This window comes from Somniosus microcephalus, chromosome 7 (assembly GCF_052327205.1).
Source record: "Somniosus microcephalus isolate GS21.2 chromosome 7, FLI_Smic_1.0, whole genome shotgun sequence".
Classification (NCBI taxonomy): Eukaryota; Metazoa; Chordata; class Chondrichthyes; order Squaliformes; family Somniosidae; genus Somniosus; species Somniosus microcephalus.
This window is the reverse complement of record NC_140993.1, coordinates 71,463,091-71,490,908: the sequence shown is the minus strand read 5'-3', so window position 1 is coordinate 71,490,908 and position 27,818 is coordinate 71,463,091. Positions and strand designations below refer to the sequence as shown.

The 27,818-nt window shown below is 45.2% G+C and overlaps 1 protein-coding gene and 1 long non-coding RNA gene across 2 annotated transcripts in view; one reads left to right on the top strand and one right to left on the bottom strand.

Annotated features, from left to right (window-relative positions):
• LOC147114714 (uncharacterized) lies at positions 1–27,243 on the bottom strand. The gene is made up of 4 exons (XR_015078976.1): positions 27,103–27,243; positions 15,800–17,053; positions 15,019–15,551; positions 1–481 (listed from the first exon to the last, which is right to left on the bottom strand). It is a non-coding gene; the product is annotated as an uncharacterized LOC147114714 (long non-coding RNA).
• LOC147114713 (KAT8 regulatory NSL complex subunit 1-like) overlaps positions 15,317–27,818 on the top strand; it is a 235,055-nt gene continuing 222,553 nt past the window's right edge. Inside the window, exon 1 of the mRNA XM_085992579.1 lies at positions 15,317–17,055. Within this exon, the coding sequence (XP_085848705.1) occupies positions 15,317–17,055 (1,739 nt within the window). The remainder of the gene's footprint in view (positions 17,056–27,818) is intronic.

Here is a 27,818-nt window from a genome sequence, read left to right as displayed (position 1 = left end):
TTCAACCACTCGCTTTTATGAACTTGTTGACACAGCAAGAGAAACCCTGACTTTCCTCCCCACCCCTGACCTTTCTCTCTCATACTTAGAACAGATAGGCTTTATAGTTGCACTTAAGAAAATGTGATTCTTTTTATCAGGATACTGGTCCACAGGGCTTATCTGGCATTCAGTTGCTGTGTGCCTCTCAGAATGTGTGTGAGTGAGAAGCATTTTCTCGAGCTTCTGAATTCACCCAAGCAAATTCTTTTTGGCCTCTTCCTTGTGTAATCACATGACAGAGGGCGTCACTTTTTGCAAGGTCATGGTGGTGTGATGAGCCCTGCAACATAAACAGGAACTGTAGTAGAGACTGTGAACGCTCAGTCCCCAGTCACTGGGAGCGGCAGAGCCTGACTCGTGCTCATTTCTCCTGCCTTGCTTTAATCAATGGATCTTTTCATTTTTCATTTAGCTCCGAATATCCAGTGTGATGCAGCAGCTGCTGGTTGTAAAAATAAAAGCTCAGTTTATTTTAACGTTTTCCCTCCACATCACATCGTTATTTACTTTAATATCATTCCTGCCCTTCCCCCACCACCAGTTTAAAAAAAAATCATCTACATTCCAACACACTGAAAGGGCAATGAGTTAACGTCCACTTAAGTGGGTTTTTTCACTGTGCTTCACTATGTTTATGGAAACAAATATTGACTGAAGCACCGATTAGACTGGTACTACCCCACTTCTTGTGAAAACCCTCATGACTTGGTCACCTACAAGCACTCACCTCGCAAGCCTCTAGCCAGTTCAAACTCCTCCAAAACTTTGCTGATTGCGACCTGACCTGCTCCCCATCGCCCTTGTCATAGAAACATAGAAGATAGGAGCAGGAGTAGGCCATTCGGCCCTTTGAGCCTGCTCCGCCATTCACTGAGATCATGGCTGATCATCCAAACTCAGTACCCTGTTCCTGCCTTCTCTCCATATCCCTTGATCCCTTTAGCCTTTGGAAATGTATCCAACTCCTTCTTGAATATATTTAATGAATTGGCCTCTACTGCCTTCTTTGGCAGAGAATTCCACAGGTTTACCACTCTCTGGGTGAAGAAATTCCTCCTCATCTCTGTCCTAAATGGTTTACCCCTTATCCTTAGACTGTGACCCCTGGTTCTGGACTCCCTGACCATCGGGAACATCCTTCCAGCATCCAGTCTGTCCAGTCCTGTTAGAATTTTATAAGTTTTGATGAGATCCCCTCTCATTCATCTAAACTCCAGTGAGTATAAGCCCAATCGACCCAATCTCTCCTCATACGTCATTCCTGTCATCCCAGGTATCAGCCTGGTGAATCTTCGCTGCACTCCTTCCATGGCAAGAACGTCCTTCCTCAGATAAGGCGACCAAAACTGCACACAATACTGAAGGTGTGGTCTCACCAAGGCCCTGTACAATTGCAGCAAGACATCCTTGTTCCTGTACTCAAACCCTCGCTATGAAGACCAACATACCATTTGCCTTCTTAACCGCCTGCTGCACCTGCATGCTTACTTTCAGCGACTGGTGCACAAGGACGCCCAGGTCTTGTTGCACTTCCCCTTCTCCCAATCTATTGCCATTCAGATAATAATCTGCCTTCCAGTTTTTGACACCAAAGTGAATAACCTCGCATTTGTCCACGTTATATTGCATCTGCCATGCTTCTGCCCAATCACCCAACCTGTCCAAGTCATACTGTTGTCCAGTCCAATTTTCCTGGTGGTTTCCCATCTCCAAACACATCTAACTCAAAATCCATTTCCTCATCTCCATGTTTCTGCACGACCTCATCCATTCCCCAACTCTGCAACCTCTTCCAGCTGCACTTGCCCTCCACTCTTCTAACTTTGACTTTCTTTGTATCCTCAGCACCATCCTGCTCCTTCAGCTGTAGTCTTCAGTTATCTTGGCCTCACTCTCAGTAATGCTCTCCCTAAACCCTTTATGCTGTGATATCACTCAACCATCAAAAGTGTCCTCAGAACCTAACTATGTCCCAACTATTCTCCCATTATTGCAATATTTGCTTTTGCCTCTTAATTTTTTTTTAAAGTAATGTTCTTGAGACCAAGGAGAGGTGTCCAAAAGCTTGAGTGAAGAGGTGGGCTTTAAGGGAGGTCTTCAAGGAGGAGAGGGAGGTGGAGAAGTTCAGGGAGAGAAGCATAGGACCCAAACATTGTTCAGGCACATCTTGCAGATCACATGACTGGAAGGGGAGCAGATAGACATTGAAGGCACAGCCACCAATGGTGGGACGAGGGGAGTGCAGGATGCACAAGAGGCCGGAGTCCGAGTGAAATTTTTCCGAGGGTTGTTAGACGTTAGTTATAAGGTGGGGGTGGCCATAAAGGGACTTATAGTCAAGGATGAGAATTTTAAATTTGAGCCATATGGGGGCTGGGAGCCAACATAGGTCAACCATGGGTGATCTGGAATGAGTGCGGGGTAAGATCAAGCTTTGAGTTTTGGATGAGCTGAAGTTTCGAGTTTGGAGGCCGGCCAGGAGACCATTGGAATAGTCGAGTCTGGAGTTGACAAAGGCATGGATGAGGGTTTCAGCTGCAGATAGTTTGCGGCAAGAGCAGAGGCAGCTGATGTTCCCTCGGTGGTCTTTGTACTGGAGACGATTTGAGGTTGGAAGCTCAGCTTGTGATCAAATAGGACTTTGAGGTTATCACAGTCTGGTTCAAACTCATGGTGGAAGGGGAGGAGGATGCAGTTGGTGATGAGGGTGTGCAGTTTGTGGTGTGGGTCGAAGACAATGGCATTCACTAATTAGCATTCTCACAAAAGCCTTCAGATTGCTGATGTATGAAGTGTTGGGGTAGGGGCGAAATCACACTGGTGCTGAAAATGAGACCGACGTACATTATTGGGACAGAATCAAGGGAGGTTTACACTGCATTTGGCTGCGCTGTACCTGACCTGGGATTACTTGATCCCAACGTTCTGAAATGGGAAGAGGTCTAATCCCTAGTACTAACATTTGTTGTCTTGAGCAAAAAATACTATATATGAATTTAAAAAAATCAACACATGGAGTTCAGTTGCTGGTATGAGTTCTGTCAAACAGGGAGCCATCGAGCAGAGGCGATGGCATCTTCCAGCAGATGAAATGGGTAGCAAAAAGTGAATAAGAACATTAGAATTAGGAGCAGGAATAGGCCATACGGCCTCTCAAGCCATAAGATCAAAAAGGAAATCAGACCTGCATTTATAGCTCTCAAATGTCTGAAAGTGCTTCACAAAATGAATTACTTGGAAGTGCAGCAACTGCAATGTCAGCAGATGTCATGGGCATATTGCAAACAGCAGCAATGGGACTAAATGACCAGCTACTGCTCTGCATGATGGTTGATGAAGTCCAGGATACTGAGAACTATCTGCTCCCCTTCCAGTCATGTTATGTGATCTTCAAGATGTGTCTAAACAATAGAACAGAAGAATGGGGTCTATTGAATTGGTGAGGTAACGCAACACATCTGTTCTAAATGGCCAATGTCTATGCATGGTTTGTAGTTCGAATTCAAAATTCTCATCCTTGTTTTCAAATCCCTCCATGGCCTCGCCCCTCCCTATTTCTGTAAACTCCTTCAGCCCCACAACCCCCCACCCAGAGAGATCTGCGCTCCTCGAATTCTGCCCTCTTGAGCATTCCAGATTATAATCGCTCAACTATTGGTGGCCGTGCCTTCGGCCTCGGCCCGAACCTCTCCGCCTTGCTACCTCTCTTTCCTCCTTTAAGATGTTTCTTTAAACCGACCTCTTTGACCAAGCTTTTGGTCACCTGCCCTAATTTATCCTTATGTGGCTCGGTGTCAAATTTTTTGTCTCCTAACACTCCTGTGATGCGCCTTGGGACGTTTTACTACGTTAAAGGCACTATATAAATACAAGTTGTTGTTGTTGTTGTAGTGGCTGCCAAATAAATTGCTTGGTAAAAGAACGGACTTTAAAACTTGCCTTGTAAAATGATTTGAATAAAATGTGACGAGTAAATTTTTCTTTTTTTCCTGTCAATTTCCTCCCCTTCTCTCCTGGAGTTGCTGACTCTTGGTGAGGTACAGTTCCACAGATTCCAGTCATCCTCTTGTACCTTACCCAAGTGGCCATTCCTGCTGAGCCCAATCCTGTCCTTAAGCAAAGTACGCATGTCCACTTTACATCAGGAATCAGTGGATGGCTATCTGGAATGGGAACCGTGGCCATTTTTTTTACCCCTTTCATCATCACTTAGGGCTGCTGAGCCCAATTGTATGAAATAAAGCCTTTTATGTCCTCACCACTTGACAGCCAATGCATTACTTTTGAAATCTTGTTTTTAATGTAATCAAAAGTGTCAGCTGTGGCGCAGTGGCTAGCACACTCGCCTCTGAATCAGAAGGTTGTGGATTCAAGTCCCACTCCAGGGACTTGAGCACATACATCTAGGCTGACACTCCAGTACAGTGCTGAGGGAGTGCTGCACTGTCGGAGGTACCGTCTTTCGGATGAGACGTTAAACCAAGGCCCTGTCTGCGCTCTCAGGTGGAAGTAAAAGATCCCATGGCACTATTTCGAAAAAGAGCAGGGGAGTTTCCCTGGCCAATATTTATCCCTCAATCAACCTAACACACAAAAACCCAGATTATCTGGTCATTATCACATTGCTGTTTGTGGAAGCTTGCGGTGTGGAAATTGCTGCCGCGTTTCCCACATTACAACAGTGACTACACTCCAAAAGTACTTAATTGGCTGTAAAGCGCTGTGAAACGCTTTTACGGGGATAGGGTGGGATATGTGTTGGTGTAGGGGTTACGGGGATCGGGTGGGATATGTGTCGGTGCAGGCTCGATGGGCCGAAATGGCCTCCATCTGCACTGTGGGGTTTCTGTGATTCTGTGAAACGTCCAGTGGCCGTGGAAGGCGCTATATAAATGCAAGTGTTTCTTTATAGGCAGCAGCCAATATACGCACAGCAAGATCATACAAGGATTAATGACCCAATTGAGCAGATAACTTATAATGGTTACTTTGTTTTTTGTTACTCGTTCATGAGGTGTGGGCGTCGCTGGCAAGGCCAGCATTTATTGCCCATCCCAAGTTGCCCTTGAGAAGGTGGTGGTGAACCTCCTTCTTGAACTGCTGCAGACCGTGTGGTGAAGGTACTCCCACAGTGCTGTTGGGGAGGGAGTTCCAGGATTTTGACCCAGCGACGATGAAGGATCGGCGATATACTTCCAAGTCAGGATGATGTGTGACTTGGAGGGGAACTTGGAGGTGGTGGTGTTCCCATGCACCTGCTGCCCTTGTCTTTCTAGGTGGAAGAGGTCATGGGTTTGGGAGGTGCTGCCGGAAAAGCCTTGGTGAGTTGCTGCAGTGCATCTTGTAGATAGTACACACTGTAGCCACGGTATGCCGGTGGAGGACGTGAATGTTTAAGGTGGTGGATGGGGTGCCAATCAACTGGCTGCTTTGTCTTGGATGGTGTCAAGCTTCTTGAGTGTTGTTGGAGCTGCACTCATCCAGGCAAGTGGAGAGTATTCCATCACACTCCTGACTTGTACCTTGTAGATGGTGGAAAGGTTTTGGGGAGTCAGGAGGTGAGATACTCGCTGCAGAATACCCAGTCTCTGACCTGCTCTTGTTGCCACAGTATTTAAGTGGCTGGTCCAGTTAAGTTTCTGGTTAATGGTGACCCACAGGATAGTGATGGTGGGGGATTCGGTGATGGTAATGCCATTGAATGTCATGGGGTGGTGGTAAGACACTTGATTGTTGGAGATAGTCATTGCCTGGTACTTGTATGACACGAATGTTACCTGCCACTTATCAGCCCAAGCCTGAATGTCGTCCACGTCTTGCTGCATGCAGACATGGACTGTTAAATTATATGAGGAGTTGCAAATGGCACTGAACACTGCAGTCATCAGCAAACATCCCACTTCTGACCTTATGATGGAGGGACGGTCATTGATGAAGCAGCTGAAGATGGTTAGGCCGATGGCACTGCCCTGAGGAACTCCTGCCGCGATGTCCTGGGGCTGTGATGATTGACCTCCAACCACCACAACCATCTTCCTTTGTGCTAGGTATGACTTAAGCCAGTGGAGAGTTTTCCTCCCGATTCCCATTGACTTCAATTTTACTAGGACTCCTTGATGCCACACTCAGTCAAATGCTGCCTCGATGTCGAGGGCAGTCACTCTCACCTCACCTCTGTAATTCAGCTCTTGTTTGTCCATGTTTGGATCAAGGCTATAATGAGGTCTGGAGCAGAGTGGTCCTGGCGGAGCCCAAACTAGGCATCAGTGAGCAGGTTATTGGTGAGTAAATGCCGCTTGATGGCACTGTCGACGACACCTTCCATCACTTTGCTGATGATTGAGAGTAGAGTGATGGGGCAGTAATTGGCCAGATTGGATTTGTCCCGGTTTTTGGTGGACAGGACATACCTCGGCAGTTTTCCACATTGTTGGATAGATGCCAGTGTTATAGCTGTAGTGGAACAGCTTGGCTAGAGGCCTGGCCAGTTCTGGAGCACATGTCTTCAGCACGACAGCCAGGATGTTGTCGGGGCCCACAGCCTTTGGTTGAAGGATAAAAATTGGCCAGTACACCAGAAGAAGTTGCGCTCTCTTTGGAATAATGACATGAGATATTTCTTGTCCTCCTGAAAAGGCAGATGGAGTCTCGGTTTAACTTTTCGCATGAACAGTGGCACTTCTGTAACCTCCTTCAGCCCTACAACACTCTGAGATCTCTGTGCCCACCCAAATCTGGCCTCTTGCACATCCTGATTTTCATCGCTCCACCATTGGCGGCTGTGCCTTCAGCTGCCTAGGCCCTAAGCTCTGGAAGTCCCTCCCTAAATCTCTCCGCCTCTCTCTTTCGTCCTTTAAGATGCTCCTTAAAACCTACCTCTTTGATCAAGCTTTTGGTCATCGACCCTAACTTCTCCTTATGTGGCTCAGTGTGAAATTTTGTTAGTTACACTCCTGTGAAGTGCCATGGGACGTTTTACTATGTTAAAGGTGCTATATAAAGGCAAGTTGTTGTTGCTGCACTGGAGTATCAGTTTTTTTATTCGCCCCTGGGATGTGGGTGTTGTTGGCAAGGCCAACATTTATTGCCCATCTCTAATAGCCCTTGAAGGTGGCGGTGAGCCGCTGTCTTGAACTGCAGTTCGCGTGGTGAAGGTACCCATAATGCTGTTAAGGAGAGAGTTCCAGGATTTTGACCCAGCGACTGTGAAGGAACAGTGATATATTTCCAAGTCAGGATGGTGTGTGACTTGGAGGGGAACTTGCAGGTGGTGCTGTTCCCATGCACCTGCTGCCCTTGTCCTTCTAGGTGGTTGAGGTCGTGGGTTTGGGAGGTGCTGTCAAAGTCTTGGCGAATTGCTGTGGTGCATCTTGTAGATGGTACACACTGCAGCCACGGTGCACCAGTGGTGGAAGGAGTAAATATTTAAGGTGCCAAACAAGCAGGCTGCTTTGTTCTGGATGGTGCCAAGCTTCGAGTGTTGTTGGAGCTGCACTCATCCAGGTAAGTGGAGAGTATTGTAGATGGTGGAAAGGCTTTGGGGAGCCGGGAGGTGAGGCATTTGCCGCAGAATACCCAGCCTCTGACCTACTCTTGTAACCACAGTATTTATGTGACTGGTCCAGTTAAGTTTCCCAGGATGTTGATGGTGGAGGATTCGGCAATGGTAATGCCGTTGAATGTCAAGGGACGGTGGTTAGACACTCTCTTGTTGGAAATGGTCCTTGTCTGGGACTTGAGTGGTGCGAATGTAACTTGCCACCTACCAGCCCAAGCCTGAATGTCGTCTGGGTCTTGCTTCATGTGGGCATGGACTGCTTCATTATCTGAGGAGTTGTGAATGGAACTGAACACTGTGCAATCATCTACGAACATTCCCACTTCTGACCTTACGATGGAGGGACGGTCATTGATGAAGCAGCTGAAGATGGTTGGGCCGAGGACACTGCCCTGAGAAACTCCTGCAGCGATGTCCTGGAGCTGAGATGATTGGCTTCCAACAACCATCTTCCTTTGTGCTAGCTATGACTCCAGCCAGTGGACAGTTTCCCCCCTGATTTCCATTGACTTCAATTTTACTAGGACTCCTTGATGCCACACTGTCAAATGCTGCCTTGATGTCAAGGGCAGTCACTCTCACCTCACCTCTGGAATTCTGCTCTTTTGTCCATGTTTGGATCAATGCTGTAATGCGGACTGGAGCTGAATGGTCCTGGCGGAACCCAAACTGAGCAACGGTGAGCAGGTTATTGGTGAGTAATTGCCACTTAATAGCACTGTCAACGACACCTTCCATCACTTTGCTGATGATTGAGAGTAGACTGATGGGCAGTAATTGGTCAGATTGGATTTGTCCTGCTTTTGGCAGGACATACCTGTGCCGTTGTCCACATTGTCGGGTAGATGCCAGTGTTGTAGCTGACTGGAACAGCGTGGCTCGAAGCACGGCTAGTTCTAGAGTACAAGTCTTCAGCATGACTGCCGGGATATTGTCGGGGCCCATAGCCTTTGTTGTATTGAGTGCGCTCAGCTGTTCCTTGATATCACGTGGAGTGAATCAAATTGGCTGAAGACTGGCTTCTGTGATAGTGGGGACTTCGGGTGGAGGCCAAGATGGATCATCCACTCGGCACTTTTGGCTGAAGATGGTTGCAAACGCTTCAGGCTTGTCTTTTGCATTTGCATGCTGGGCTCTGCCATCATTGAGGATGTGGAGGTTCATGGAGCCTCCTCCTCCTGTTAGTTGTTTAATTGTCCACCGCCATTCACTGCTGGATATGGCAGGATTGCAGAGCTTTGATCTGATCTGTTGGTTGTGGGATCGCTTAGCTCTGTCACCGCTGTTTAGCATGCATGTAGTCTTGTGTTGCAGCATACCAGTGATGTGCTATCAATTCTAATAAAAGGCTAGGCAGAGTTCAGAACAACAGGCTTTTATTAACTGCTGAATTGCACTTCAGACAGATCAGGACTATGCCTCTAGTGGACGACCGAATGCCAGGAGCTGCCATGCGGCCGCTCTTATACTCGGTAGCCCAGGGGCGGAGTCAGCTGAGGCATAGTCAGGCACAACAGTGAAACAAGAGACAACAACAACAACAGTGAACACAGTGAACTACAGTGGTTTACCACAACCAGGTTGGCACCTCATTTTTAGGTACACCTGGTGCTGCTCCTGGCATGCTCTTTACACTCATTGAACCAGGGTTGGTCGCACGGCTTGATGCCAATGGTAGACTGAGGAATATGCCAGGCCATGCGGTTACAGATTGTGGTGGAATACAATTCTGCTGATGTTGATGGCCCACAGTGCCTCTTGGATGCCCAGTTTTGAGCTGCTAGATCTGTTCTGAATCTAGTCCATTTAGCACAGTAGAGGGTGTCCTCAGTGTGAAGATGGGATTTCGTCTCCACAAGGAATGTGCGGTGGTCACTGCTACCAATACTGTCATGTACAGATGCATCTGTGATTGGTAGATTGGTGAGGACAAAGTCAAGTCGGTTTTTCCCCTCGTATTGGTGTTCTCGCCACCTGCTGCGGGCCCAGTCTGGCAGCTATGTTCTTCAGGAGTCGGCTAGCCGGTCAGTAGTTGTGCTTTTGAGCCACTCTTGGTGATGGACATTGAAGTCCCTCCCCGCCCCTGTAACCTCATGGCCCAGCATATCCCTCGGTGCTTCTTCCAAGTGGTGTCCAACATGGAGTACTGATTCATCAGCAGAGGGAGGGTGGTAGGTTGTAATCAGCAGGAGGTTTTCTTGCCCATGCTTGACCTGAAACCATGAGACTTCGAGGGTTGGCGTCAATGTTGAGTGCTCCTCTGGCCACTCCTGACTGTATACCACTGTGCTGCTACTTCTGATGGTTCTGTCCTGCCTGTGGGACAGGACATACCCAGGGATGGTGATGGAGAGTCTGGGACATCGGATGAAAAGTATGATTCTGTGAGTGTGACTATGTCAATCTGTTGCTTTACTAGTCTGTGGGACAGCACTCCCAATTTTGGCACAAGTCCCCAGATATTGGTGAGGAGGATTTTGCAGGGTTGATTGAGCTGGGTGTGCCTTTGTCGTGTCAAGCCGATGCCAGGTGGTTTGTCCGGTTTTTTTCTTGTTTTTCGTAGCGGTTTAATACAACTGAGTAGCTTGTTAGACCATTTCAGAGGGCAGTTAAGAGTCAACCACATTGCTCTGGGTGTGGAGTCACATATAGGCCAGACCAGTTAAGGATGGCAGATTTCTTTCCCTTAATGACATTAGTGAACCAGATGGGTTTTTAATGACAATCTGGTACATTCATGGTCACTATTACTGATGCTAGCTTTTTATTCAAGATTTATGCCGTGGTGGGATTTGAATTCACGTCTCCAGATCATTAGTCCAGGCCACTGGATTACTAGTCCAGTAACATAACCACGATGCTACTGTACCACTATAGTTAGTTTATGTGCTGCAATCCTGGGGTAGGGCTTGAACCCACCAACGTTGGCCTCTATTTTTACAGGGGGGTGGGTGTGGCTTGTGGAGGTTTCCGGTAGCAGGCGACGAACCCGGCAAGACCGGGGACTTGGGAGGCCCTGATTATCTTAAAGGCAGGGCTTCATTTGAGTACATCTCTGCAGAGTCCCGCCTGACACACTGCCAGTTTGATTCCCTGGCTGGTGGACATTTGGTAGCAGCCGGGGACCCATGTTAACAGTTCCCGGCAGTTGGGGGGCGGGCAAGAGGCTCTGGGCATGATCAGGACAGGGGAATAAGGCTGTGGGTAGAGATCAGGAAGGGGGGTAGCCTGATGCAAGGCTTCCTTGTGAGGCCCAGAGGAGCACTCCTGCCCCTCAAGGAAATCTAAAACAAAACTTTAAAACTTCCCTCTAAGTCTCTTCTGACCACGATCTGGCTCCCGACAGGGGAGCCGTTGCAGCTTCAATGCTCAGGCCTTAAACTAAAATTGCAGATCGGGTTCGGATGACATCATCAGACCAGATCTGCATATTTAAAGTAGGACCCCGCTTCCTTTCTGTGGGTGTCCTGCTCAAAAGAGCAGGATAATATCGGGACACGGCAGGTAGGCAGCGAAATCCGAGTTGGGTAAGTGACTTAGCCTTATTTTAACTGCGCCCACCCGCCTACCAGCGGGAGCAGTTAAAACTGGGGCCATAGGAACTGAGGTAGGCCATCCAGCCCCTTGAGCCTCAGAAAGAATGTTCATAGTGGAGTGAAGTTGTACAGATCCCTGGTTCTGTAGGCTTAGCTACTCTGATATCTATTGAAGAGAGGGGGAGACTCCATTTTCAGTTTTTTTTCTTCAGACCATGTAGTCTCCCTGGTCTGTGCTGAGTTAGCTGATATCATTTAAGGCAGCAGCAGGGATGCTATAATTGGCTGCAGTGTTCCTGCACTCGGGTCAAAGAGGCAATTATAGCACCTCTACTATAATAAGCCAAGGCTCATTCTCCGGATTGTTATCTAACTATTCCTGCTGGAAAATCTGAAGCTATGATTGGGCTTGACACAAATTTTAAAAACTTGCGAGTTAGCAGTAAGGGAAATTCACCTTTGATTTCAGGACTTCACCCAAGTGATAAAATTGTGGAGGAAGTTTCCAGTGAAGGGCGTTCAAACTGATGGTAGGGATTGGTTCAAGAGGCAACTGAGAATGGATTGCTGAATATAATGAAGTTTGGGTTGAGCTAAGAAAAAGGAACATGCTTGTTGAGCCAAATAACCATTTCCTGTGTTGATTATTTTTCTAAATATGCAGAACCGGTGTGAACCATTGTGGTAACGCCCACTATTGTCTTTTCCATGTGCTAAACCAGACTATTTGTATTGCTTGTGATGCAGAGCATGTTCATCTCTCCCATCAGGGGTTGTTTGGCAACCTTGGTTTGAAAATTAACTTCCAAAGTTATGGCCATGATACTAGTTCCTGTGGTTTTTGCAAAATGTACTTACTAAAATCATTAAGTTAAAGGCAGACCAAGCCACACAGCAGAAAGTCTCCAGCTCTGTTCCCAGTCTACGCTGGGTGAGCTGATTTCAACCCTGGCAGCAGTTGGGGTGCTGCAATTGGCTTTGGTACCACTGGAATAGAGGAGAGAAAAATCAGCCAGGGGTTCCACTCAATGCTGTCCACTGATCCCTGCTGGAAAGTGCACGTGTGTACTCTGCACGTTACAAGATTGGGCTTGGTTGTGGGGCAGTACAGCAAAATCGGTTTTGATTTGCACATGAAGAATAGCTAGCAGGATGAGGTACTCCAAAGCTGCAAGTGCTGTGGAATTATACCCCTGAGAAGTTGGCGTTTCACCAGAACTAGCAGTTCTGAGAAAAGATTATACCTGAAATGTTAACTTGTATGTTCTCTTAACAGATGTAGAGTGCCCTGCTAAGTATTTTCAACATTTTGTTTTTGTTTCAAAAGCTCCAATGTGCTTTGGAGTGGTTATTGTCCCACAAGATTCAAATCTCCGGTGTGTTGCCATTGAGTGCTGAATTAGGCCAGTGATCTCACTCTAGTGCTTCGACGAAGGAACAGCATTACACTTGTCCTCTCAATTCTACTCTACCAATCCACTTCACAATCTCTGAGTGGCTAAGGAAGACTGGTCTGACCGGAGTAGGAAAAGGCAAATTTAAGACTGATGCCAGAAAGAATGGCTAACGCATGGAATTGACTTGGGTAGGATTTTGGAGGCAAAAACATGTAATCATTTAACAAGCAGCAGAACACTGATGTGGAGATTGTTGTTTTTTGTTTTTAGAATGGATCATCTAGTTTGGGCTGAGTGGCAGCCTTTACTTGTGATCTTATGATCTTCAGCTGGGAGATCTCCGCTTGGACAGTAGGAGGGGTGCTGGAAGTGGTCTTTACACTCCTGAGCTACAGAGGAGTGGGTTGGATAATCAGCCAAGATTTCTGTTCCTGATTCCTATCCAGTGACTGAATGTTGAACGAGGATAAGATTTGGCTTCACTGTGGTACTTCTTGGCTTTGAATATCCTGCTGGCATTTGCTGTCTTAGCTCATGCGTGAAAAATGGCTGCTTTGGTGAGGTACGAGAGGTTAACTGGCGCCTGTGTAATAATACTCCAGCAAGAAGTAAACCCATTGAAGACAGCAAAAGGGAAGAGTAGAAAACTGGTGAAAAAAGATGTCTGATTACTTTGGAGCAATAGGCTGGATTATCCAAACTGCGGACCATGAGCCTTGGTAATCTGTCCCATGAAGCCCAGGTAACTCTGTTCTACTCGCTCGTAAATTCAGTGGCTTGTTCTGTTGAAATGTCATCGGTTTGGAAAGCCCTATGAGCCCAGTTGCCTGATGGATAGATTTGTTTGGACACTACAGCTTTACTACCTGTAGTATTTATTTTGAACTTACTCCTTTTTGTAACCTCAGCAACTCTCTTGAGGCACTCAGCTCAAGTAAAAGTAGCTCTCCACTACCTTGCCCAATTGGCATATTGGTGTGAGCTGCAGTGATATCACGAAGACAATAAACATAAGTAATGACATTTAAAAAGTAATCCACTGGCTATGAAGCATTTTGCAACATCCCAAGGAAGTGAAAGGCACTTTATATTTAAAAAAAAAAAAAAGCATGTTATTTTCAGGTGAGCCTTTCCTTGTCCAATATTAATTTTGCAGCAAGGATTACTGTCCATTGATCTGGAAGAGGATCTTGCTGATTTAGGAAATCACCATCCCAGCCGAAAAGCACTGAAATAAAATGTAGCACACCCCTCCCACCAATTCACCTAACACAAACCAGGGAACAAATATGGTAGCTTCATAGGCTGTGTGGTTCAGTGTGTGTGTGTTACTTACAGCAAGTTGAAGTATATGCTGTTTGATAATAGGAGTGTTATTACCAAAGTGTGACAAAGGAAGTTGTATTTGTATATAGTGCTAACTTGTATGTAGATGTAAAAACAGAAAATGCTGGAAATACTCAGCAAATCAGGCAGCATCTGTATTTTGTTTTTGTATGTAGTTGTGTTGGAGTATGTAACAAAAACAATTGTGTTAAGATGATTTAAAGGAGTTGATAAGGTATGTAAAAACTATTTCCACTGGTGGGAGTCTAAAACAAGGGGGAATAACCTTAAAATTAGCAGCTAGGCTGTTCAGGGGTGGTGTCAGGAAGCACTTCTTCACACAAAGGGTAGAGCAAATCTGGAACTCTATCCCCAACAAGCTGTTGAGGCAAGATCAACCAAAAATTTCAAAAGAGATTGATGGAGTTTTGTTAGGCATGGGTATTAAGGGTTATGGAACCAAGGTGGGTAGAGAGAGAGTTAAGACAATCAGCCATGGTCTAATTGAATGGCAGAACAGGCTTGAGGGGCTGAATGGTATATTTCTGTTCCAATACTAAATGAATATTTTGTTTTATTCCATTTAAAAAAAACAAAAAAAAAAAACATTTCCTCAGTCAATGACTGACCAGAAACATGAGCAACTGTGTGCTGCAGTGTGTTCAACTTTACCTCCTGGTACAGATCAGTACCTTGTACAGTGAGTGGGTGTAGTAACTGCAGATGGATGGGTTGGATTGAGGGACAGCAAACATGTGTCCTCTACCTCTTTGCAATAGGTTAGATTGTGGGGGAGGGGGAGGGGAAGGGCAGTGTAGTTACATTTTATATATCTCCGATTCCTTGCAATATTTCCAATTTACATTAACATTAAGCTGCAGCATCAGTGCAGCTGTGATCCCTGATCGTGGAGGGCTAAAGGACACTTACAAACAGGATCTAAAGTCACGGCACAACCCAGAATAAGCAGCAGTTGAATGATTGATTTTTAAAGAGATATTTATGAATTTCAGCCAGAATTTACATATTAAATGTCTGCGTAATTCTAATACCCGAATGATATAATGATTACAATTTGTTAATCCCCATCATCTTTCATTCAGTTTATATTTTCAAGTTAAATCAAGCTGGATTTATGCAACGAAATAAATAAACCTACCTTTTTCTAATGCATAAGTACAGTATGAAGGTTTTGAAATAACATCTGCAATTTTAGATATAAATCATGGGTGTTGAGGGGAAAATACCGGCGTAAAATCAAGGAGAAAAGGACAGAAAAATAATAAGTGATATAGAATATTGATGTCTGTGAGGTGATTTTCTTCCTTGCTTTGACCTAGATTGTCGGTTAGAAATGCGGGCGCGCGCGCTTTTTCCCCGTGACCAACCGCGGCCGCCATTTTGTGATGGGGGGAGGGCGTGTAAGTAAGTGAAGGGGGAGGGGAGGGAAGCTATAGATGGGAGGGTGGGGGAGGGGAGAAGAAAAAAAAAACAAGATGGCCGCCGGCCGCTTGAAGCGAATGGCTTCCCCGGCTGTGAGTGAAAGCGCTGGCGAAGCGCGGCAGCAGCACCACGGACTCAACTTGGAGGTGGCGTCGTCATCATCACTGCTGCCGCTGTTGTCGTCGCCTCCTTCATCAGCGTCTTCGCCGCCCTCGTCTTCGCCGCTTTCTTCTTCGGCCGCTAATGGCACTGTAGGCGAAGGGGAGGAAAATAATAAAAATAAAAAACTCGCCGGCCCTTTATATTTCTCCGTCGACCGTATGGACTCTCTCTTTTTGGCCCAGCCGACCAGAGTGCGGCGGCGCCCCGAGCCCGAGTCTTTTTTCCTCGGCAGCGGCGAGAGGTGCGCCGCGGTAGCTCGAGGAGGAGCGAAAGAGCCCGAGACAAATAATTATAACCACCACAACCATCACAACCACCGCCAACATTCTCCTCACCGTCGGCACAATCGCCACCACCAGGCCGGGGAGCGGCAGCAGCGGGGGGTGAGTTCTACGGCAGACCCCGGCCTCGGCCTAAACAGGGGGGACTCGCGGCTTTGCGACAAGTGCCAGGACGGAATGAATTCCGATGGATTTTTCTCCACTACCGTGGGCGAGGAGAAGGAGAGGGACAAGGCACCGGGCTCCAACACCGCTGGCAACGGCCTGGCCAAAGAGCCGCCTTGTCTCAGCCGTGACTTTGGCCTGGTGAATGGCAACAACAAAGCGGCGGGTGGCTGTGGCGTCCAGCGGAGTAACGGCGCCATCTCGCTGAACTCGGCCTCGCCTGGCAAGGGGAACCCCGATAAAAGCCGCTGGTTCCGGCTGCAGACAACTACCAACACCGCCACCTCCGACCTCGGCCTACTGTCCAAAGGCAGCAGCAAAATCGCCGGCCTCGAGTACGGATGTCGAGCCGAACTTTATGGTTCCAACCCCGGTGGAGGTTCGCTTAAAGCTCGCTGCGGCGAAATAAATCCTAATAATTGTATGGGGACTGAGACCCAAAACAAAAAAAAACATCCCGATGGGAAGAACAGTACTAATAGTAACAACATTAACCATCATAATAATTATAATAGTCTCGGTAGCAATGTTAATAGTAGTCACAATAATAATATTAGTCAGGATGAGGTGAGTGCTCAGAGTTTATTAGTTGCCAGTAAACAAGCTGAGATCAGGGGCAGGGCTCACAGGCTCTGCAAGCGTTTGCAGGTAGTACAAGCCAAGCAGGTGGAGCGCCATGCCCAGCAGCAGCTGGCAGGTTTGGTGGGGCACAGTTTAAAGCAGTTTTCTTCCTCTTTCACCGAAAGTCTTATTAATAACAGTTGTAGCAGTAATAATAAACATAAAAGCACTTTGCACGGGAACAGCACACTGCAGGCTGGATCTTTGCTGCTGAGGAGTAATTTTCCAAGAACTGATTCGGAAGGAGGTGGTGGTGTTGATTCCAGTCCCAGCTCTTCCCTTCGATCTGGTGCGAGCAGTAAATGTTTGTTATCTTCGCCGAATGGGGATACTTTCTCTGGTTTTGTGAAAGATCGAGCTGTTTCTGAGGATCTGCTAAAACTGGTGTCCAGCGTGACTGCAAAACTCAGGACTTCAGAGAGGGCTTTCGATTCTGATGCCACCGAAAGCAGTTCAGGGGGCGAGACGGATGTAGAGGAGGATGGCACGGGTGGTGCAAAATTCGAGCATCGGCATGCAGTTCTGTAAGTAATCAGGAGGTTTTAGTAGTTTTTGACTCCTTGCAGCAGCAGTGGGCTACATTTGTAACTATACATTTTTTGAGAATGTATTTGCTGCATATCATTGCTCTCCCCATCATGTTGAAGTATATGTTCTTGGCACCACAAAGTAGTGTGGCTTTAAAATACTATAAATATGTTTTACAAGAGTTGAGGTTTCGTAATTTTGAATTGAGCTCTCCCTTGTTTTAGGTGTTAACTTATCAAAGGAGATTTAATAGGTCAGCAGTGGATATGAGTGGGTGAACCTCTTCGGTGCAATGGCATGGTGCATGCATATTGACTCCAGTGGAAGGTTATTGCTGTAAGCTGTTGCTCTTAGGGTTGCAGAAGTAACAGGAAGCGCTGCAGCACGTCTTGTCAGTCAGAGGGTCATTACATTCTCTCGGAATGTGCAGTAAACACTGCGTGATACTGTGTTTAATAAACCTTTTATGCTGGTGCAGCAGTATGTTTTGAAGGTTTAATATTGCCGACAGAATGGCAGGATATTATTTGATCAAATAGACATTTTAAATGCTCAGATTGGCCTTTTTGTTTTGCTGGCACTGAATTAGCTCATTTTTGTTACCATAAAGCCTATTACATATTTAAAATACTTTCACTATATATAAATTGAAGATGTAAAGTGTGAATCTGTTTTGATTCACTAGTTGTGCAAGCTGAAACCAGTGAATTATGACCTCATCAGGTAATCGTGTTCTGTTTTTTACAGATGGCAATTAGTGAAAAGCTGTCTTGTAGCTGTTGACAGCTCTTCAGTTTGTCTTATGCTAGGTTTTAATCCCTGTGTCTTTGGCAATCAGTAATACTTTAGTTTTGACCAGCATTATCCTGAGTCGGCTTGTAGAAATCCAGATTGCCTTTATGTATTGTGATCCTTGCTCAGTGTTGTGTAATTTTTTTCCCCAAATTCTACTTGCTGCATCAACCAAAAGTGACTCATTTTTGTATCTGTGTGTTTACAAATTTGCTTAGGGTCAGTAGTCACAATCTCTCTTCTCCCCACCCCCCCACCATTGAATTATCAAGTGTGCCCTGCTTCCACCCCCTATCCTGCAGTGTTTTGAGTGCCAAGTCAGCTGTTTAAGGTTTTTTAGTCATGAAAATCGTGGGCCTTGCTCTTTGAAACCATATTGCATCCAGTCTATTTTAAAATTCCTGCCAAGCCTGTTCCATGGAAAGCAGCGACTGCTGTTTTGTGAGGTGTCCCGTCATTTCAAGCCGTCTTCCTTCGGACATTTACAGCATGAGGACCAGGAGTGACCAGAATAAAAGGAAATAACTGCTATTCCCTTCACCTTCAAACTGGACCTTTTGTCTTCTTTGAGAAGCGTGTTCATTTATTATAAACTGGATTGAGGCATTTATATGGTTTGATCCCCACATATTGTTCACAGTAGATTATCAGTTCTACGGTTTGGCAGGGTAATTAATGAGTAATTCTGTATATAGTTTTAAACATTTTATGAGCAGATCTTCCATGGTGTTGGTCAGAGTGAGTCAGTGGATATATTGAAATGCTATGTTTAAGCTGTGACATTGAAGTGTGACCACCCATGTGTGACGGGAAGTAAGTGTGAATCTTGCAGGAAGTGTGCACTATGGACCAATTTAATGTATTATAACTATGTATTTCAATGTGGGAAGCTGGGTTAATTTAGAAAGGTACACGAGTAATGTTTTTGGATCATTACTGGAATGCTAATGACTTTTCCCACAATAGTTTGAATCTGTGACTTCAAGTCCAGATATCTAAATATTAAAAGAACAGTTATTTAGGCTTACAAAATACTGCAGATGCTGGAAATCTGAAATAAAAACAGAAAATGCTGGAAATACTCAGCAGTTCAAGCAGCATCTGTGGAGAGAGAAACAGAGTTGACGTTTAAGGTTGATGACCTTTTGTCAGAATGGGAAAAGGTTAGAAATGTAATGGGTTTTAAGCAAGTACAGAGGCAGGGAAAGGCTGGAGAGAGGAAAGAATAAAAGCGAAGGTTTGTGATGGGGTGGAAAGCAGGAGAGATTAAATGACAGAAGGGATGATGTGGTGCAAGGCGAAAGGGGGTGGTAATGTGACAAGTAAAGAAACAAAAGATGGGTCTAAAGGAGCTGTAAATGTGAATATCTGAATTAGCAGCAACAGCTGCCTCCTGGAAAAAATGGGGGCAGAGGTTATGATCTGAAATTGTTGAACTCAATGTTGAGTGCAGAACAATGTTCCCTGTAAGCTGCATAGAGCTCCAGGGATCCCGTGCAGCCGGCTTTTCAATGGAAAAACAGCGCATGTGCGGTACTTTGAATGGGGCCGTGTGGTGCAGAACAAAATTACAGGGGACATTGGTGTGGAAGACTGTAAAGTACTTAATAAAAAGATGAGGTGCTGTTCCTTGAGCTTACGTTGAGCTTCATCGGAGCAGTGTAGGATGCCGAGGTCAGAGTGGGAATGGTCCGGAGAATTACAAGGACAGGTGACTGGAACCACGGGGGCACGCATGCGGACTGAATGGAAGAGTTCTGCAAAGCAGTCACTCAATCTGCGTTTGGCTTCCCCAATGTAGAGGAGACCGCATCGTGAGCAGTGAATACAGTATACTAAATTGAAAGAAGTACAAGTAAATCGTCGTTTCAACTGAGCGTTTGGGGTCCTAGCCAGTGGGTAGAGAGGAGGTAAAAGGGCAGATGTTGCATCTCCTGCGCTTGCACAGGAAGCTGCCGTGGGAAGAGGAGTGGGTGTTTGGGTTGAGTGGACCAGACTGTCGCAGAGGCAACAGTCCCTTCGGAATGCTGAAAGGGGAGGGGAAGTTGTGTTTGATGGTGGGATCACGCTGGAGGTGGCGGAAATGGAGGAGGAGGATCTGTTGAATGTGGAGGCTGGTGGTGTGGAAGGTGGCAGATAGAAATGAACAAGTTTGATCTAATAGCCATAATGGAGATGTGGTTGCAAAGTGGCCACGGTTGGGAGCTAAATATTCCAGGATACATAACTTTTAGAAGAGATAGGTAAAATGGAAAAGGAGGAATGGTAGCCCTGATAAAGGATGGGATAAAGACAGTAGAGAGAAAGGATCTTTGCTCCGAAAATCAAGAAGTACAATCAGTTTGGGTAAAGCTAAGAAACCGAAAGGGGCAGAAAACATTGGTGGGAGTTGTTTATAGACCCCCAAACAGTAGTTGTAATGTAGGGCAGAGTATGAATCAGGAAATTAGAGGCGCATGTAATCATGGGGGACGTTAATCTACATGTAGACTGGGCAAATCAAATTTGCAGTAATAGTGTGGAGGACAAATTCATGGAATGTATGCAAGATAGTTTTCTAGATCAGTATGTTGAGGAACCACCTAGGGAACAGACTATTTTAGATCTAGTATTGTGCAATGAGAAAGGGTTAATTAATAGACTTGTAGTGAAGGGGCCTTTAGGGAAGAGTGACCATAATATGATAGAATTTTATATTGAGTTTGAAAGTGATTTAGTTAAATCCGAAACTAGGGTCTTGAATCTGAACAAAGCAAACTGCGTAGGTATGAGGGGCGAGTTGGTAAGGTAGATTGGGGAAACTACATTAAAAGGTATGACAGTAGACGAGCAATGGCTAGCATTTGAAGAATTAATACATCATTTATAACAAATATACATTCCTTTAAGGCACAAAAACCCCACTGGAAAAGTGGGCCAACCGTGGCTAACGAGAAGTTACAGATAGTATTAGGTCAAAGGAAGAGGCTTATAATGCTGCCAAAAAGAGTAGTAAGCCTGAGGATTGGGACGATTTTGGAATTCAGCAAAGGAGGACCAAGAAATTGATGATAAAAGGGAAAATAGAATACGAGAGTAAACTAGCGAGAGACATAAAAACAGACTGTAAAAGCTTCTGTAGGTAAAAAGGAAAGGATTATCAAAAGTAAATGTGGGTCCCTTACAGGCTGAGACAAGAGAAATTATAATGGGGAATAAGGAAATGGTAATGGCAGAGAAATTAACCAAATATTGTGTGTCTGTCTTCATGGAAGAAGACGCAAAAAACTTACCGGAAATGGTGGAGAACCAAGGGTCAATGAGGAACTGAAAGAAATTAGTATTAGTAAAAAAGTAGTACTGGAGAAATTAATGGGACTGAAAGCTGAGAAATCCTCTGGACCTGATGGCCTACATCCGAGGGTTTTGAAAGAGTTGGCTATAGAGATAGTGGATGCATTGGTTGTCATTTTCCAAAATTACATAGATTCTAGAACAGTTCCCGTGGATTGGAAAGTAGCAAATGTAACCCCACTATTTAAGAAAGGAGGGAAAGAGAAAACTGGGAACTACAGACCAGTTAGCCTGACATCAGTAGTCGGGAAAATGCTAGAATCTATTATTAAGGACGTGGTAACAGGGCACTTAAAAAATCATAATAGGATTGGGCAGAGTCAACACGGATTTATGAAAGGGAAATCATCTTTGACGAATCTGTTAGAGGTTATAACTTGCAGAATAGATAAGGAGGAACCAGTGGATGTGGTGTATTTGGATTTTCAGAAGGCATTCGATAAGGTGCCACACAAGAGGTTATTAAACAAAATTAGGGCTCATGGGATTGGGGGTAATATACTAGCATGGATTGAGGATTGGTTAATGGACAGAAAACAGAGTAGGCATAAACGAGTCATTTTCGGGTTGGCAGGCTGTAACTAGTGGGGTACCGCAAGGATCAGAGCTTGGGCCTCAGCTATTCACAATCTACATCAATGATTTGGATGAGGGGACCAAATGTAATATATCCAAATGTGCTAATGATACAAAGCTGTGTGGGAATGTAAGTTGTGAGGAGGATGCAAAGAGGCTTCAAGGGGCTATAGACAGGCTATGTGAGTGGGCAAGAACATGGCAAATGGAATATAATGTGGAGAAATGTGAAGTTATCCACTTTGGTAGGAAAAATAGAAATGTAGTGTTTTTTAAATGGTGAGAGATTGGGAAATATTGGTGTTCAGAGGGACCTGGGTGTCCTTGTACACGAATCACTGAAAGTTAACATGCAGGTACAGCAAGCAATTAGGAAAGCAAATGATATGTTGGCTTTTATTACAAGAGGATTTGAGTATAAGAGCAAAGACGTCTTACTGCAATTATATAGGGCCCTGGTGAGACCACACCTGGAGTATTGTGCACAGTTTTGGTCTCCTTACCGAAGGAAGGATATATTTGCCATAGAGGGAGTGCAACAAAGGTTCACCAGACTGGTTTCTGGGATGGGGGGATTGTCCTATGAGGAGAGATTGAGTAGACCAGGCCGATATTCTCCAGAGTTTAGAAGACTGAGAGGTGATCTCATTGAAACATACAAAATTCTTACAGGGCTTGCTTGCCAGGTTAGATGCAGGGAGGATGTTTCCCCTGGCTGGGGAGTCTAGAACCAGGGGCCACAGTCTTAAAATAAGGGGCCGGCCATTTAGGACTGAGATGAGGAGAAATTTCTTCACTGAGGGTGGTGAATCTTTGGAATTCTCTACCCCAGAGGGCTGTGGAGGCTCAGTCATTGAGTATATTCAAGACAGAGATCGTTAGATTTTTGAACATTAAGGGAATCCAGGGATATGGGGATATTTCTGGAAAGTGGAGATGAGGTAGATGATCAGCCATGATCTTATTGAATGGCGGAGCAGGCTCGAAGGACCAAATGGCCTACTGCTGCTCCTATTTCTTACGTGAGTGGACCAGGGTATAGCGGAGGCATCGGTCCTTTCAGAATGCTGAGAGGGGAGGGGAATTTGTGTTTGATGGTGGGATCACGTTGGAGGTGGCGGATATGGCGTAGGATGATCCGTTGAATGTGGGGGCTGGTGGGGTGTAAGGTGAGGACAAGGCAACCCTATCGTTGTTCTGGGAGGGAGGGGAAGGGGTGAGTGCAGAAAATGGGATGGACACGTTTGAGGGCCCTGTCAACCACGGTGATGGGGAATCCTCGGTTGTGGAAAAAGGAAGATATATCGGAAGCACTAGTACAGAAGGTGACCTCGTCGGAACAGATGCGACGGAGAAACTGGGAGAATGGAATAGAGTCTTTACGGGAAGCAGGGTGGGAGGATGTGTAGTCAGGGTAGCTGTGGGATTCAGTGGGCTTATAGCAATGTTCCCTGAAAGCTGCACTTTGTTCTGTGCAGCCTGTTTCTTTTAATATGCAGTCCCTTGAAATTTCTGCACATGCGTGGTATTTACAATGTAAAAGCCAGTGACTGACCTGCGCGGGACCTTTCAGATTGTTGCACCATTGAGGTGCGCGGCCTGCACCCGGGACCGGCTTGTTCAATGTAAAGTTTCACGCATTGGCTGCACACCCAAAAAAAAAAGAGGAAACGTTGTTGGAACTGGAAGCAAAGTTGATGACATTTTCCAATTCCGGGCAAGAGCAGGAAAATGCACCAATACAATCATCAATGTACTGGAAAAAGAGGCGAGGGAGGGGACCTGAGTAGGATTCGAACAAAGAATATTCCACATATCCCACGAAAAGTCAGGAATAGCTGGGACTCAAACAGTTTCCCATTAATTTGGAGGAAGTGAGTGGAGTCAAATGAGTAGTTATTCAATGTAAGAACCAGTTCAGCCAGGCAGAGAAGAGTGTTGGTGGATGTGGACTGGTTGGACCTCCGTTCAAGAAAGAAGCGGAGGGCCCTCGGGCCATCCTCGTGGGTGGTGGAGGTGTTGAGGTTTGGATGTTAATGTTGAAAAGGAGATGGTTGGGCCTGGAAACTGTTAAAGTGGCGGAGGGCGTTGGAAGATGTGTCTTTCGGAGGAGACGTTAAACCAAGGCCTCGTCTACCCTCTTAGGTGGACGTAAAAGATCCCATGGCACACTTGCAGAAGAGTAGGAAATTCTCCTCGGTGTCCTGGGGAATATTTATTTAGGCTTTTGTGATTTCCTGGTAGCCTATTGATTTTTATCTGTGAATAGTTTAGCTATTCAGGTCAGGTGGACTGTGCTGAGTTTCTGAATTTCTACCAAAAATTCTCACAAATATGCCCTGATTTCAGAAATCTGAATGACAACCAAAAACTCCCATTCCTACTGGGAGAGGAGAGAAGCTGTATAACACTGGCGGCACACTATGTTACAGCTTGCCATGAACAGAGGGACAACCAGTAAACTAAGAAAAGAATATATATAAACAATGCGAATGTATATTTATACACTCAGGGATATACCTGTTTATACACTGTATGAATAGAACTGCGTTTATGTGCTAAACCATAAATGTATTTTGATGCTTTGGCAACATAAGATGTAACTTATCATGCCAATAAAGCGATTTGAATTGTGAATTGTGAGTTTCTGCAGTTGAACAGTGGGATAGGAAAGTTCGGGTCCTGTAAAGATGAGCCAAATGGCTCCTTTTTTGTCCTTGATTTTTCTTGTGCAGTTGCAGCTGTTGTTTGTTGGGGTAGTCGTAGCAGTGCTACTAATGGCTTTTTCTCCCTGGCTTTATGGAAAGAAAAATGATCCAATGTTATCCACTTCTGATCGCTAATCATCAACCACTGCTGACAATGAGTGTGCGGATGTTGGATCAGGATACTGGATTGGTCGATTCACCTTCCAATAATCACTGTTTTGGCTCATGCATGAAGAATGTTCATGTAGCTGATACAGGAGATGATTGTTGAGTTTCTTGTACTCCAGGCAAAAGTCAATGTCTTCAGGAGGGTACTCCAGGAAGAAATCAAATGTCTTCAGGAGGGAAGGGAAATAGGCAAGATAATAGATTGAAAAATTGAATTTGAGGAACCTAGGTGAATGGCCCAATCCCATAAACAGGAAAGACTTGAATTTATATCGTGCCTGAGACATCCCTTCAGCACTTAAAGCCAAATAATTACTTTTTGATCTGTAGCCACTGTTTTTGTCGGCCAACACGGCTGCCAATTTGCACACAGCAAGGTCCCACAAACAACAATGAGATGAATGACCTGTTGATCTGTTCTGGTGGTTGAGGCATAGTAGTTAGGATCACTGGGTTTGAAGGGTAGGAAGCCTCGGTAAATTATAAAGTTGTGGTCAATTGATGCTAAGTTTGTGTTTAAAACACGAATGTTCTTGGAGGAAGGGAAAATTGAAGGAGGTAATGAATTCCACAGTTCTGAGGTTCTTGCAAAGCGTGAGTTTTACTCTGACGTGCTGGGTCTTGATTTCAACACAGTGGACGTAGAGTTGTGTGAGGGGATAAAATTTTGAGCTGACTGGCTAGAGCTGCTGTTTGATCAGAAGAATGAGTGTGAAATTTGTTGCATAATGGGCAGGGCCTGGTAGATAAGGAGTTAGTGGTAAAGCAATCTTGGTTAACAAAGATGATTCAGGATGGTCAGTGACATGTTGTGATGTGGGTGTATGTGACTTTTGGAGGTGAACCTTGGGATAGCAACATAACTTGAAGTGGATGATTTGATATGGAAATTCCACTTAAACTTTTCAAGGTCATCTCTTTTAAGAAACCCTTGCCAACTTAAACTTCTGCTTATCTGAAAACTGGTATTTCTGGCTTGTAGCCTAGTAAATTCTGGCATTTGTGTTTTATACACACACACACACACACACACACACACACACACACACACACACACACACACACACACACACTTTTCAGTTCATTCATGTTTATTTTAAATTGTTTCTGCAAACTGCACCAGTTGCGTCCATTTAAATATTTGTGTCAGGTGCTAGTTTCAGTGTAGTGGGCTCTGCTGACGAATGCAGAGGTGAATTGATCTCTGCATTTACTTTACAGAAACAAGCGGCCTATTCCCACTCTGTTACTGTTGATCACTATCCATTGACCCCTTTTGGAAAGTAAGCTTGCGTGGGTATTGGGTGCAACAGGATCGGTCTTGGCTTTGTAGCCCTGCACGGTCAAGCAGTTTGCTGACATTCTACCAGGCTCACACATGGAAGACGGTACCACAGGACTGTTGTTACCGGTGAAACTATAATCGCAGCAAAAGTCAAGCTGCAGGGCCTTGGAGCATGCAAAACTCCCTGGGATAGTTTTTCTGAGAACTGGGATATGTCTCCATCATACTTGAACTCCAGTTAGGTACAGATGAGATTAATTCAACAGAAGATCAAGCACATTAGAACATAAGAAGCAGGAGTAGGCCATTTGGCCCTTCGAGCCTGCTCCGCCATTCAATAAGATCATGGCTGATCTTCTACCTCATCGCCACTTTCCTGAACTATCCCCATATCCCTTGGTTCCCTTAATATTCCCTTAATATTGTACTTTGTGTATTCTTGAATTGAGCTCCTCGCCGGAGGATAATTTTTGAATATCATGACTCGGATCCTTTTTTTGTAATGGGTACAAGATTCAAATTGAGTGAGATGGTCATTGATGGGGACCCCAAGATATTTTGTTAGGGCCACAGTTGGAGCATATTGCTTCTGCAGAATGATCTTGTCAACACTGTTAGTGGCAAAGATACTTGTTTTTGTAGCATGGTAATTGAAGGAGTAGCCTGCATACTCCCTTAGAGTGACTGCTGTGCTCAAGACTATAAATCTGGTGAGATTGCCACTCTAATATGGGAAGCAAATTTCGCAAAGGACAAGGAAAAGTCTGAGTGCAGGGGTGAGAAATGAAATTCTTAAGTGCGAAGGACAGGAAAGAGCGCCCCCTATAATGCCCTTGTTCAGGGCTGAATCTGAAACCTCTGGCATAGATGGGAGCAAAAGAGTACTGCGCCTGTCCCAAAACATAGCACATTTTATTTTTCCTATGCATTGGGTTTTGTGGAGAAGCTGGTTTGCATGGGTGTAGAATTATATTCGAAGTACAGAAAAAAGGAACAATCTAGAATCAAGTATATTGACCAGAAAAAGGGGATTGCCTTTTGCCAAAATCTCGCTGGTCCCATTATTCTTGCATGATTGTGCTGCATATGTAAGACCCTTTATAACTCTTTGAGGAAGTAGTGCTTTCTTTAAATCGTCTTGCTGCACAAGAAAATGTGTACACAAAAAGCAGTTGCTATACCTGAATCCATCCATTAGAACTGTCTCGGTTATTTTAGTGCTGATGCTGTAGACTTGTTGCTCTGGTTAATGATCAGCTAGTTCCCCCATCCTCAATCTGAACATTTGCTTCATGAGTGCACTATGTTGCTGGAATGTTGCTGTCTGCACAATGGATCAGAATTTGTTCCAAAGAGGACAATTGCTATTTGAGTACTATGGAATCTGATGTGTTGATACCTGTTGGATCATAATAGATATGGTGGCTTTCCCACTTCAGTGTTCAGATCCAATAATTCTGGTGTAATATTTCAGGTGGATTCTCTCTACAAATCACAATGTGTACTGCTCCCCATGTTTACTTGGTTTTTCATTAAAAAAAAAGCATTTTGGCAGTTTTCTCCCCATATCATGTTAACTTATTGTTGGGGTAAGGCTTCACAGGCACAGGAAGATAACCAGTATCTCACTCAAGTGACAATTCTTCACGTGTCAACCTCGACCTGCAAATGTACAAAAAGGTGAAAAAGACCATCAGGCCCAACAATACACACCCCTGTGTTAGTGCAGCCTCGTGCCCCTCACATTCCAGTTGCTATCGGTGCTAATTCTTAGTGAGGTGGAAAAAAGTCTGTGGCCAATTTCCAGAAGAACACTGGGGAAATCAAGGTTACTCCTGACACACTTAACCCCTTTCATAATGCCCCAATATCCTCGAGAGCATAAAAGAAGAAAGAC